Here is a 13,601-nt window from a genome sequence, read left to right as displayed (position 1 = left end):
AAATTACTATGCTTTGTCATACTGACGCCTTACCTAATCAGAACTTACAGTAACGATGACATGACCTCAATACTACACAAATACATAGCAATCTTTCTTGAACTATTTTTACGACCAAGCTCCAAGGGTAATACACTGCTGGTATTGAACTTCCAACCTCCTTCATAGATATGTGTTAATCCATATTCTTCCTGATTGAGAAATCGTGACATCAGCACTTTTCTACTTCTTTATCAAAAACCAATAACATCAAAATATTGGTGTCATGGTATGTAAATAAATTAAAATGTATGCGGTTAAATGGATTTTATATTCCTCTATTTCGGCTTGAGGGTTTAATTTTTGCACTGGAGGTGGTTTTGTCTTAAATAAGTCAATAAAGTTTTAAATTACGTAATCTGTGTTAGGAATATTCCACCAGCAATTTCATCTGTCAGATGTACAACTATTTTTGAGTATTTTTAAATTCAGAACAACTGAATACTGTTACTTGAATTTAGCATTTTATATATATATATATATATATATATATATATATATATATATATATATATTTACTCCAGAAAGTATTAAAGGGTTTTGAAGGTATATGTGTTATATTTACACGATTTAACAAACTGCTATGTATCCATTGGCAATAATCAGAGAGCAAGAATGTAAAAAAATATTAGTTTCACATACTTTTGAATACACTAATTATAGTAATACTTAATTTTTTTAAATTTTTAGTTCATTAAACTCAGATATTTCATTTTTAGTTTCATACTAGTGTTCTAAATAAAAACAAGAAATATTATCAACATTTTTATTTGCGAGCTACCCTCCGCCACCCCCCAAGTACAGGCAATACTTGAGTCCACTAAGCTATTACAGAATTTAAGTATTAGTTATAAACAGTAAATTACCAAAATTTTAGGGGGTTAGTGAAAAGTTTACACTGGGGAAAACATTGTTTGTCGTGCAAGTAATATGTTATTGATATGAGTTCTGGTGCTTCATTGAAGTCCGGGCCTGATGACTGATTTAGAGGGTGAGTTTAAAATCTTCTTAATCAACGGAGAATTTTTGCTGCATGGGTTGATGTCCCGGCTGCTCACTGACATTTAGTGTTGGTGTCAGTTAAAATCTTCTTAATCAACGGAGAAATTTTGCTGCATGGGTTGATGTCCCGGCTGCTCACTGACATTTAGTGTTGGTGTCAGTTAAAATCTTCTTAATCAACGGAGAATAAGCTTGGTGGTCAGTTAAAAATCTTCTTAATCAACGGAGAATTTGCTGCATGGGTTGATGTCCCGGCTGCTGCTACTGACATTTAGTACAGTTAAAATCTTCTTAGCATGGTACACTGACATTTAGTGTTGGTGTCAGTTAAATTCTTCTTAATCAAAGAAATTTTCTGCATGGGTTGATGTCCCGGCTGCTCACTGACATTTAGTGTTGGTGTCAGTTAAAATCTTCTTAATCAACGGAGAATTTTTGCTGCATGGTGTTGATGTCCCGGCTGCTCACTGACATTTAGTGTTGGTGTCAGTTAAATCTTCTTAATCAACGGAGAAATTTTGCTGCATGGGGTTGAATGTCCCGCAGCTGCTCACTGACATTTAGTGTTGGGTCAGTTAAAATTCTTTCTTAATCAACGGAGAAATTTTTGCTGCATGGGTTGATGTCCCGGCTGCTCACTGACATTTAGTGTTGGTGTCAGTTAAATTCTTCTTAATCAACGGAGAAATTTTTTGCTGCATGGTTGATGTCCCGGCTGCTCACTGACATTTAGTGTTGGTGTCAGTTTAAAATCTTCTTAATCAACGGAGAGAAATTTTTGCTGCATGGGTTGATGTCCCGGCTGCTCACTGACATTTTAGTGTTGGTGTCAGTTTAAAATCTTCTTAATCAACGGAGAATTTTTGCTGCATGGGTTGATGTCCCGGCTGCTCACTGACATTTAGTGTTGGTGTCAGTTAAAAATCTTCTTAATCAACGGAGAAATTTGCTGCATGGGTTTGATGTCCCGGCTGCTCACTGACATTTAGTGTTGGTGTCAGTTAAAAATTCTTCTTAATCAATGGAGAATTTTTTGCTGCAATGGGTTGATGTCCCGGCTGCTCACTGACATTTAGTGTTGGTGTCAGTTAAAATCTTCTTAATCAACGGAGAAATTTGCTGCATGGGTTGATGTCCCGGCTGCTCACTAACATTAGTGTTGGTGTCAGTTAAAATCTTCTTAATCAACGGAGAAATTTTTGCTGCATGGGTTGATGTCCCGCTGCTCACTGAACTATTTAGTGTTGGTGTCAGTTAAATTCTTCTTAATCAACGGAGGAAATTTTTGCTGCATGGGTTGATGTCCCGGCTGCTCACTGACATTTAGTGTTGTGTCAGTTAAAATCTTCTTAATCAACGGAGAAATTTTTGCTGCATGGGTTGATGTCCCAGCTGCTCACTGACATTTAGTGTTGGTGTCAGTTAAAATCTTCTTAATCAACGGAGAATTTTTGCTGCAATGGGTTGATGTCCCGGCTGCTCACTGACATTTAGTGTTGGTGTCAGTTAAAATTCTTCTTAATCAACGGAGAATTTTGCTGCATGGGTTTGATGTCCGGCTGCTCACTGACATTTAGTGTTGGTGTCGAGTTAAAATTCTTCTTAATCAACGGAGAATTTTTGCTGCATGGTTGATGTCCAGATGCTCACTGACATTTAGTGTTGGTGTCAGTTAAAATCTTCTTAATCAACGGAGAATTTTTGCTGCATGGGTTGATGTCCCGGCTTGCTCACTGACATTTAGTTGGTGTCAGTTAAAATCTTCTTAATCAAACGAGAATTTTTGCTGCATGGGTTGATGTCCCAGCTGCTCACTGACATTTAGTATGGTGTCAGTTAAAATCTTCTTATCAACGGAGAAATTTTGCTGCATGGGTTGATGTCCCGGAACTGCTCCTACATTTAGTGTTGGTGTCAGTTAAAATCTTCTTAATCAACGGAGAATTTTTTGCTGCATGGGTTGATGTCCCAGGCTGCTCACTGACATTTAGTGTTGGTGTCAGTTAAAATCTTCTTAATCAACGGAGAATTTTTGCTGCATGGGTTGATGTCCCGGCTGCTCACTGACATTTAGTGTTGGTGTCAGTTAAAATCTTCTTAATCAACGGAGAAATTTTGCTGCATGGGTTGATGTCCCGGCTGCTCACTGACATTTAGTGTTGGTGTCAGTTAAAATCTTCTTAATCAACGGAGAATTTTTGCTGCATGGGTTGATGTCCCGGCTGCTCACTGACATTTAGTGTTGGTGTCAGTTAAAATCTTCTTAATCAACGGAGAAATTTTGCTGCATGGGTTGATGTCCCGGCTGCTCACTGACATTTAGTGTTGGTGTCAGTTAAAATCTTCTTAATCAACAGAGAATTTTTGCTGCATGGGTTGATGTCCCGGCTGCTCACTGACATTTAAAGTGTTCGTTTCAGCTTAGCCGATTTCAGAATATTCAAAATATTGAACAAATATCTCAGACCCGGATGGAACATGTATACGTGTTAGTAGTATATTTCTTGTGAACTGTAGTTTTTTCCTCCAGTGAATGTTTTACTAATACTTCAGATTTTATGTATAGGTCACACTAACTTGGAATTTAGAATGATATTTTGCTGAATGTGTAATAACCATAGTTACTAATTTCAACAATTACATAATAAACATATTAAATATGAGTATTTTACAATGATCTCTGTGGCTGAATTTGGTCATGAACATGATTCCGGTGATTTGGTGGACAAAGGCTTTGAAGAAGACAATTTTTTATTTTGATTTCTAGAATAAGTTTCTTAAATATTTTAACTGACTAAGATAAATGCCATATATAAGGCTGTAAAGGGGAGATCAGTGTGAAGTAAATTGCATTTAACATTACTTCAGTTATGATGCAAGTCTAACTCCAAAACTCTGTAATTATTTAACTCTATCGCAATATACATAAAGGGTGGCCACGCTTCTGGAATTCCTGGAAAGTCATGGAAATAAAGTAGGTCATGGAAAGTCATTGAAATTCAAAAGTTGGTCCTGGAAAATTTTGTGGTAGCTGTTTTAGGCTGGTTTTCCTGCTATCAGGAGTTGCATCCAAAGTGTTTGAGTCAATGTTTACGGATAGTCAAATCGCAGGAAAAATTTCACTTGAGCGTATTAAAATTGGCTATTTGGTGAACTTTGGTATTGTTGAGTATTTTCGAGACCTACTGGACAAGGAAGTCCAGGAATCATCTGCCTTTGTTTTCTGTGTTGTGTTTGTTTTGTTGTTGTGTTGTATATTGGACAAAAGCATGAATAAAGTTAGCCAGAACAGTAAATGGGTATTGCACTAAGGTATTGGGATCCTGTAAGTGATGAAGTGACCACAAGATATTTCACCTCTGCTTCTTTGACTAAAAGCACTGGAAGCAATTTTATTTTAAAATTCAGAAGTCAATCAAAGCACATAAATGTAGAAAAAATATTTCTCATTGTCTATCGATAGACTTAATGTAAATTTAAAGTTTGTGAAAGATCTGGAATAGGAACTTCAGACTAAGAATAATGATGATGATCCTATATTTTTTATTTATAGGCACCTGTGGTTTGCACATCCTCAACAATGTGTTCAAATCAGGGGCTAAGTGGAATCTAGTTAAATTTCTTAGGGCTCTCTACAATTTCTTTGAAGATGTTCCTGCCAGAAGGGAATTTTGTGTACAAGTAACAAAGTCAGACATCGTGCTCCCCAAATTTTGTGGCGTGAGGTGGATGCTTAGTGGAGAGTGTGCAGCTATCAAAATGGTGCCTCTCTTGAATGAATACAAGACCAATTTGGAGAAGGTGTTCCCAAACCACCTGATATTCATTGCTATAAGGTTATCACCAGTACACTAGGTGATAAGTTGTTGACTGCTAAACTAGTATTTTTCAGTTACATCTTTAGTATTGTCAAGCCATTTTTGACGAAGTACCAAGCCGATGAACCATTGGTACCATTTTTGTACACCGACTTGTCAGTTCTGTTGCACAACTTGTTAAGTATATTTTTTATTATAAAAACTGCTCTCTCGGAGGTTTCCCCTCCAATCAAAGTAGAATTAAAAAATAAAAACATTTTGATTGAACCAAAAAATTTTAAGTTTAGTTTTGGTGTGAAAGCTGAAGTAAAAAAGTGACATGTGATAAGCAAGAGCTACTTAAGTTTAAGTAGCAGTATGTAGACTTTCTGAAAGCAATGTGCACAAAACTTCAGCTTAAGTCTCCGCTGAAAAGTGACCTGTGCCTAGCTGTAACACTTAATGAACCATCTCTCCTGGATCACAAAACCGACACTGCTCTCAAGAAACTGAAAAGTGCTCTTGAAATATTATACAGGAGCAATTGGATCAAGGTAAATGCATGCGACTGAATCCTGAAAGAGTTGAAGTCAATGGTTAGTAGGGAACATTAATAAACTTCTCAAAACTAACAAGTGCTTAGAGCGTGTAGACAATTTCTGGAGGAGATTTCTCTTGGAAAACAATACTTCCGACAGATTTAAAGCTTTAATCGAGAAGGTTCTAATTTTAAGTCATAGAAATGCTTTTGTAGAGCGAGGTTTCTCAATTAATAAAGAGATCTTAGATGACAACCTTCTAGAGAGGTCATTTATTTCCCAACGCCTTGTCTATGAGGGAATCAAAAAAGGGGATCAAATGAGGGTGGAGTAAATAATATCAACATTGATAAGAAGATAATCATGGAATGTCGTCAGGCCTGGAGCTATGTGTCAAGAATACCTCACAGACCAAAGGAAGGCAAATGTGGCAGCCGCCGATAAAAAGGAAACTAGGAAGAGAATTCAGGTTACAATCAACGACCTTATGCAAAAAAGGACTAAGAAAGTAGTGCAAAAACAACAAGAGTCTGAAGCCCTCTGGCTTGAAATTGAGAATTGAAAAACACAATATAAGTTGTAGCTAGTTTAAAGTTATGCAAGAAAGGACTGTCTTAATTACATAAGAATAACTGTACCATTTTAGTGTTTTTTTTTTTTACAAATTGTAATTCTGAAAGAATATTGTCTTATCATGCCAAGACTTTTATTTTAGGTGTCAATAAAAATGTTTCTTGCAGATTGAATGATTTTATTTCACTTCATGTTGAAGTTTTAGCATAAATAAACCTTATTTGTCTCAAATCTTAAGTTTATTTATTATTTGGAGATTGAAGTGGGGTCTCAGTTACAATACAGTTGTATATCCGCATGTCGTAATGCCAAAACAAGCTCTCCAAAAACCTGGATTTTTACTCAAACCAGTCTGGAAAACCTGGAAAAGTCATAGAATTTCAAATTTTCAGAAGTGTGGCCACCCTAAATAAGTAATAAAATTGTCAGTATCACTATTTGTTTTAAAAACTTATGTGCAGTAAAAGAAATTAGAAGTACATTGTTGTATGTAAAAATAAAACATTAATAATAAAGGGATTAATAAATAATCTGTCTTGTTCTGATCAGAAAATGCCTGAAAGTACTGTAGGTGGGTTGATACTCAAATTTAATTTTCAATTCTTATTTAATTTTCTTCTTTATAATACAGTTTAGTAGGCTATGTTTTCTTGGTTGCAGAACATATTTAGTAGTTTTAAAGTGTTTCATATTTTTATTGATTTATTAGTTGTTAAAAGACATTATTTGTGGGGAGCCTTTAATAAACAGCCTACATTCGTTATTTGATTGCTATTATCGAACAATTTTATATATTATCCAACTTCGATGTGTGTAAAACTCGTACACAATAAGAGTTATAATAAATTACTGTAACAAAAAGAATCTCGTACTCGTACATTACAATTTTAAAATCATAAATTTAACAATAACACTACTAAACAACAAAACCAACTATGGCCTAGACTTAGACATCAAAGAAATCATACAATATTTATAACTTGCCCAGTTTGATATCAATGAGTAACTGCTTTTGTGAAATTAAGGAAAGAATTCTCCCCATAGGTTACCAGTAGCCAAACCCATGTGTTGAAGCCACTTAAACAAATCTCATCACTTGAGAAATATCTCATATATTTTAATCATATTCATCTCCATTTTCATAGTCTTGTTTTATCCTTTGGATAAAAACAATCGAACCATTCGTTAAAAACAACCAAATAACGAGTGTAAGCTGCATATTAAAGTCTATCCTTATTTGTTAACAAGATAAAAAAATTTAGTATTACAGTTATTTAAAGGAAAAACATATTACAGAAATGAGAAAAAACAAATGTTCATAACAATTTAACATTAGAGTACAATTTAATGTGAAATATAGAATGCCTAGTTCATTTTGATTCACGTCTTAAAACAAAATTGTAATTCTAGAACACATTTATTTTATGTAGATAGAAAACTCTTTTGGATTATTCAATATGCAACAAGTGTTTCATTGTTCTATATCAGTCACAGTATCGGCAACATTTACATAAGTAAGATAAGTGTTCTGTAATGAGTCATGTTTTGAGGAATCATGATAGTATACATAGTGATAACATTTACTTTATTGTTGTAACTAGATAACATTGCGAGATGAGTCAAATAACTTTGATATTATCTTCTCCTATTATAATTATACTGATACTTTATCAATCCAAACTGGATAAATGAAAAAGGTTTCATTTGATTTTTGTGTATGCGGTACTGTTAATTACAAATGTACACTCCTCACTGTTTCAACACATGATGATGGCTGAACGGTGGTGAGACTTAAAATTTAAAGCCACACTCAATCGAATAAGAACATTTCCTCCTAGCTATGATCTCTATAGCCTGAATTGAGCGAATTTCAAAAAAGAAAGTTAATTTGCAGCCAGCTGTATGTTCATTGCATCTGGTTTTCAAAAAAGAAATTTATTTAGTTGCCCACTGTATATTCATTGTCTCTGGTTCAAAAAAGTTGTTGTTGTCCCCTGTATATTTTCAAAAAAGAAAGTTATGTTGTTAACCCCTGTTTTTTTCACCTCTGATTTAAAAAAAAGTGTGTAGTTGCCCACTGTATATCCATTGTCTCTGGTTCAAAAAAGTTATTTTGTTGCCCCCTGTATATTTGTCACCTCTGATTTTCAAAAAAAGTTATGTTGTTACCCTCTGTATATTCATTGCCTCTTGTTTTCAAAAGAGAAAGTTATGTTGTTGCTCTCTGTATATTTGTCGCCTCTGGTTATCAAAAAAGAAAGTTATAATGTTGCTTCTTTTATATGTTGCCTCTGGTTTTGCTGTTGCTTTAAACCATCCATTTCCGTTCCAAAATCTAACTTAGCTGCGGCTCAAGAATAATTATCTGTCGTCATTACGTGAAGTCTTCATCATGCAGTAAGTATGGCATGCTAAGTAAGTGTGTGTGACATTTGCTTTGGAAGTTATAAACATTTTCTTTGCATCATCGATTTTTTCTGCCTAAAGGAATTCTCCACATCAGCATACCTAATGCCACCTGCCTAATTTATTTACAGAGGCTGCGTGGAAATAATATTAATTATAAATAATCTTTAGCAATAAATATACTTTTCTTAAAATATATTGGGTTTTTAACCAGTAAAACGGAACTTGCTTTCAAGATATACCTCCGAAAAATGTAAGATGAAATTTAATAACTTAAATAATTAAATAAACTTTTATTATTTTGTTTGTAGAGCTGATGAACAGGCTGCCAAACTTTGTCCATCCATCAGTGGAAGTTAACCGAATGATTTCTATCCCGCCCGAGCCCCTGAGTTCTCCGAGAGCAGATGGGTTCCTAGTGGATATTCCCATACCGAGCTCACACAGTGGACCTTCTCCACTCTCCGTCAGACTGCTGTCAGCTGTTAAACGCCAACACATGGTGGGTTCTCTTCAAAAGCAATAGATTAAATACTAAATCATTTTAAATGTTTCAAGACGGCAATGTTCAAATTTATTGGAATCTACCATGATTTTTGTATAGCCAGCTTCGTATAACTTATTTTTTTTTTAATAAAGGGAAAGCAATCAAAATTTATATTATTTTTTAATTTTTCCAAATTAGTATTTTATCTGGTACAACATCTGTTGAATGTTTTGGATTGTTTATCTTTCTGGCTTTTGTTTTATTCAATTGCAAGCTGCCTTGTCAATATAAATTTTGTTTATATCCACTGTAACAACATAAAATTGGCTTGGATTTGTATTTTCGTGAATTTTTTAAATAATGGGTTCATTTTTCTTATTTTTTACATAATTGCTTTAAAAATAAATTAGTAAAAAAATATATTGTTTGGGTTTGTATTTAAAATGGTCCTTACTTTAAAATAATCTCTCGTAGTATGTTTTAATTTACATTTGTAAGGAACGGTAATATTTTACTTTAGTCTGGGACCTACTTCTATTGCTAAAGTATGATGTATTAAGCTGTGAATATTTCTATAGAAATATTTAATATTTAAAAATGTATTTTATTAGAAAAATAACATTTTAAAAAGCTTATAATTATGTTTATCCTTACATTTGTTCAAGAAATGGGCAAAAAGTCAAGACTTATTTTGATTTTTCCTAGTTTACACAGATTATTCTAGTTATTATTTGTAAATCATATAAATATATTTAGCATATTTTTAAAGTGTAATTTGGTTTCAGTACTTACTTTAACTTTTGAATTTAAGGTTTAATTTTGCATCAAGTCCTATGAAAACACATCCTATATTTCTCTAAAAGTAATAATACTTAACAGAACCTTTTAAATAAAAAATATAGCACATACAAGTTTAACCACAAGATGTGTTGAATTCAAGACGTGTTATAAAGGGTGGGGCAGAGTGGACTCCCTAGTTTCAATCAGTCGACGAGCGCACGCGTGAGGTAGCGGAGTGGGAGTGGTTTCATTTGGTGGGGGGAAAGACGCCATTTTTAGTAGTCACCATGCAGTGGACTGGCGAGCATCGTGGTTTTGTAGTCGAAACGTTCTTTAAAAATAAGGATAGTGTGGGTGGCGACCCAGCATGCATTTCGTAGACGGTTTGGTTTGAATCGTCATGATAGTGTTCCTGATGCTAAAAACCATAAGGAAATGGATTAAAAGTGTACGGGCGACAGGATCTGCACTGCCCAGAAAACCAGTCGGACAACCAAAGAGTGTGAGGACACCAGAGAACATAATGGCGGTGAGATCGTCTATTGATCAATCTCCATCGCGCCCTGCGCAGAAACATGCTGCTGCTCTTGGAATGTCGGCCAGAACGGTGAGGCGAATTTTACACTCAGACCTTCATTTACACCCGTATAAGATGATGGTTGTTCAAGAATTGATGCCAGCAGATTTTGTTAAACGTACAGATGCTTGCAATGCAATACTGGCTTCTTTACAACCCGGCACTATTCTGTGGTCTAGTGATGAGGCACAGTAAATAAGCAAAACTTTCGTTACTGGGCAGCTGAAAACCCACGAACTCTTCATCAAAAACCTCTTCATTCACCAAAAGTGACTGTGTGGTGTGCTGTGTCCTCCATAGGCACTTGTATCAGTATATTCTGTGGTCTACTGATGAGGCACAGTAAATAAGCAAAACTTTCGTTACTGGGCAGCTGAAAACCCACGAACTCTTCATCAAAAACCTCTTCATTCACCAAAAGTGACTGTGTGGTGTGCTGTGTCCTCCATAGGCATAATTGGCCCCTACTTTTTTGAATCTGAAGGTGCGTTACTGTGAACGCTGTACGCTATTGTGAGATGTTGGAGAACTTTTTTCTTCTCCAGAATTGAAGAGTATGGTGAGGAAAATAATATGGAAGCCTTTTGGTTTCAACAGGATGGTGCCCCACGGCTCATACTGCCCGTCGCTCTCGCCATCTTCTGCAAGAACGGTTTCCCGGCCGCTTGGTCTCATTACGAGGGGATGTTTCATGGCCCCCTCGCTCACCCGATCTAAGCCCATGCGATTATTTTCTTTGGGGTTACCTCAAATCTGAGGTTTACAAAGTTCGACCAAGGACCTTGGAAGCCCTTAAGGAAGCAATTGTTGATGTTATCGCTGGAATAACGCCAGATATGCTGCGTAGAGTTTTTGAAAACTTCATTGAACGGCTGAATATGTGCATCGCTCGTCAAGGTCGTCACCTGGACGATATCATTTTTAAAACTTAATAAAAAATAAATGGCATTGTATGTAGATTTCAGAAATAAAAAGCTTTTGTAATAATCTTGTATGGTTTTTATACAGTTAACCGATCAAATCAGGGAGTCCACTCTGCCCCACCCTTTATATCACTGGGTTGTATCAGTATATTAAAGAGATCATAACTTAAGTATGAGACATCGCACTGTCAAAAGTGAACTCAATTACAAAAATCTTTAATTTTACAGTGATAAAATGAGAATGAAATCCAAGTTAATGGGAAAACATTGGTCACGTTTAATTACCAACTAAATATTCTTAGTTAATTATAATACTAACAGAATTTATATCTTTTTTGTATTAAATCGTGTTCTGTTTAACAATTTAGGGCTTGGTTTTTTTTCACAGATTTAACCCTTAATTTGGAAGTTTGGAAATCAAGCAATTTGTTGTCGGTTGCAATCTAGGCCCCTATAAAAAACTAATATACACTTTTTCTCGCATCCTCATTAGTTTTGCACGATCAAGTGACTCAGAAAATAGACATTTGTTCATTATTACAGATAAATGTGTAAGCAAGTAAAGGAAAATTATTATACATTGTAATGCATTATGTTTGTTTTGTAATGTAGTGATGTGTGTGTCTAAAGGTGGGTGAGGCAGGTGGCAAGGAGAGTTTGGTACCTCCGTCCAAGGGGCTGATATTCCATTGCCATGGCGGAGGTTTCGTGGCCCAAAGCTCCCGGTCACACGAGGCCTATCTCCGCCAATGGGCTCAGGGCCTCCCTGCCCCCATTCTGTCCGTAGACTACAGTCTCGCCCCTGAGGTACTCACCAATAATAAGTTAGAATTAGATTCTTAACTTGACGTCCCGTAAAGTTTGAAATTCATCATTGGTACTTGTCGGTAATCATTCAAATGAACATTTATTTTAAGTAATTGTATGAGTAAAGAAAACCTAAGTGATAGTGAATTTATTCTTTTATAGTTGACAACAAGCTGAACATTAGCAGTAGCGGTAATCGGTAGCATTTAATTGAATTAAAATGCGATGTTCATTTTTATTACTCAAACACGTATTGTATATGAATTTTATTTAGATATTTATTGTTTTTTATATGGTATAGCCATAAAAATACTGAAAAATACCTGTCATATCAAAACGTACTTCAAAACACATCATGTCATGGAGAGCCTAGATTAGTATTGATGGTTTTACAAAAATTATATGTTTAAAATTTATTATAATGCATTTATCCTATTTTATAAATGATTCTTTATTAAGTAATGAAATTAATGAATAAAGCAATGAAATGAGTATTTTACAATAACTCTTTATCCAAATCCTTGCTTTTTAAATACAATTTTACTTTATGCATGTAACCCATTGACTACCAATAAAAATAAAAATATTTTTACTCTCAGGTACTGAATTAATTTTTTATTTTCCAATGAGAATCATTGTGTGGGGTGCTTGGGGTCAATTAAAAATCTTAACGACCATATAACGTGATCAAATTGTCTTTTATTCTCTTATATTTTAAGTATTCAGTTCCATAGCTACAATTGAATTTATACCAGATCTACCACTAAAAATAAAATATTGTTGTTCATTAGCTTGTCTTTGCCACTCCCAAGTTTGAAGGTTAGGCCATTTCTTCATCACCACTTTTACTCAAAATATCATCATCAAAGTTACCATCATTCACTTAAATTTTAATTTCATTTTGAATGTTTTCCAAAAGTTACTAAAACTTAAAAAAGACGACATCATTTTACCAAGACTTTATATTACCACAAATGTCATTTTACAGTGACGTCATTTCAAACAGCAAATAATCAAAACAAACAGTTAACCCTCCATCAGGCGCTTAAAATTAGAAACACCATCAGGCGCTCACGGAGGTTTCCTCCAGGTTAGCGAATAATGGATATCATAGTCGTTTAAACAGTTTTTATTTGTTTAAATATTCATACTGATTTAATTACAATGTAATATATTCATTTTTAGAAATTAAATAAAAATTACTCTCTTATGTAATGAATTTTCCAAATAAAAAATTCAAAATCTTAAAAAATGTTATTGTATAATTAACAACATGGTTTATTTTAAGGAATAATGCAATTAATTATAAAAATGTTTAACCTACTGTAATAATATATGGAAATTAACTTAGTTTTTAACTTCTTACAAAAACAACTTACTTCAATTCTTGAGATATTATACAATTGTAATTTCGATTATTACTCTGAAATCAAAATTTATTCTTTACTAAAAATCTTTTTACACACTACACAAAGTTTAAAAACATTTTCTTTCTGGTTCTTATAACGACAATGTTCACTCCATAAACAGTACTGAAATGTTCCCTAGCACACTGGTACTGTACTGACAAGTCTCTCGTCTTCATTCTCCATTTCACAAAATTCAAATAAAATATATTGTAAAACTTAAAAAGAAACCATCACAGGCCGCACATGTAGGCACACAAGGATT

At 34.4% G+C, this 13,601-nt stretch overlaps 1 protein-coding gene across 1 annotated transcript in view; it reads left to right on the top strand.

Annotated features, from left to right (window-relative positions):
* Positions 1–13,601, top strand: part of LOC124356720 (hormone-sensitive lipase-like) — a 45,981-nt gene that overhangs the window by 19,162 nt on the left and 13,218 nt on the right. The window contains exons 5-6 of the mRNA XM_046807891.1: positions 8,668–8,858; positions 11,754–11,930. Coding sequence (XP_046663847.1) covers positions 8,668–8,858; positions 11,754–11,930 — 368 coding nt within the window. The remainder of the gene's footprint in view (positions 1–8,667; positions 8,859–11,753; positions 11,931–13,601) is intronic.

Source organism: Homalodisca vitripennis, chromosome 3, assembly GCF_021130785.1.
Source record: "Homalodisca vitripennis isolate AUS2020 chromosome 3, UT_GWSS_2.1, whole genome shotgun sequence".
In the NCBI taxonomy this organism is placed as follows: domain Eukaryota; kingdom Metazoa; phylum Arthropoda; class Insecta; order Hemiptera; family Cicadellidae; genus Homalodisca; species Homalodisca vitripennis.
This window is presented reverse-complemented; position numbering and strand designations above follow the sequence as displayed.